The 487-nt window shown below is 38.0% G+C and overlaps 1 protein-coding gene across 1 annotated transcript; it reads right to left on the bottom strand.

The window, feature by feature from the left end:
* Positions 1–135: 135 nt before the first annotated feature.
* Positions 136–227, bottom strand: SARC_17694 (hypothetical protein; the record flags this gene model as incomplete). Its single annotated transcript, XM_014288217.1, has 1 exon — positions 136–227. A coding segment is annotated over one exon (92 nt), but the record flags the coding sequence as incomplete, so codon positions are not given.
* Positions 228–487: the final 260 nt, after the last annotated feature.

Here is a 487-nt window from a genome sequence, read left to right as displayed (position 1 = left end):
ATATATATATATACATACTACTTACACACACACACACACACATATATATATATATATATATATATATATATATACTGGACGTATAAGAATTCATGTTAGTGTGTTTATTTCCTACCTACAATCCATAGAACATCACTATACCTCCAATCCACGGAACACATCACTCAGCTCTTCGTCGACGTAACCACCGCCCCAGCCGAGTGCACGAGCCAAATCATTGCCCGTTCCTATGTATGACGAAATGAAAAGCATGAACAAGAAGAGTTCAGTAAACCATTATTACATGTTACGAAGGTGTTCTCAGTTCAATAAGCATGCAACAGAAACCCAGCATGGTTACCTCCCTCCCCTGATACTGTTGCCAAAGCTGATATATATATATAGACAAGGAATAAATTGTAAGGTCAAACGAGGATGAAGAACATACACTTGAACATGGGTGATTACAAACTTCGTGCACCGTTTACTAAACGTTTCGAATAGGTGC

This window comes from Sphaeroforma arctica (assembly GCF_001186125.1).
Source record: "Sphaeroforma arctica JP610 unplaced genomic scaffold supercont1.11711, whole genome shotgun sequence".
Classification (NCBI taxonomy): Eukaryota; class Ichthyosporea; order Ichthyophonida; genus Sphaeroforma; species Sphaeroforma arctica.
This window is presented reverse-complemented; position numbering and strand designations above follow the sequence as displayed.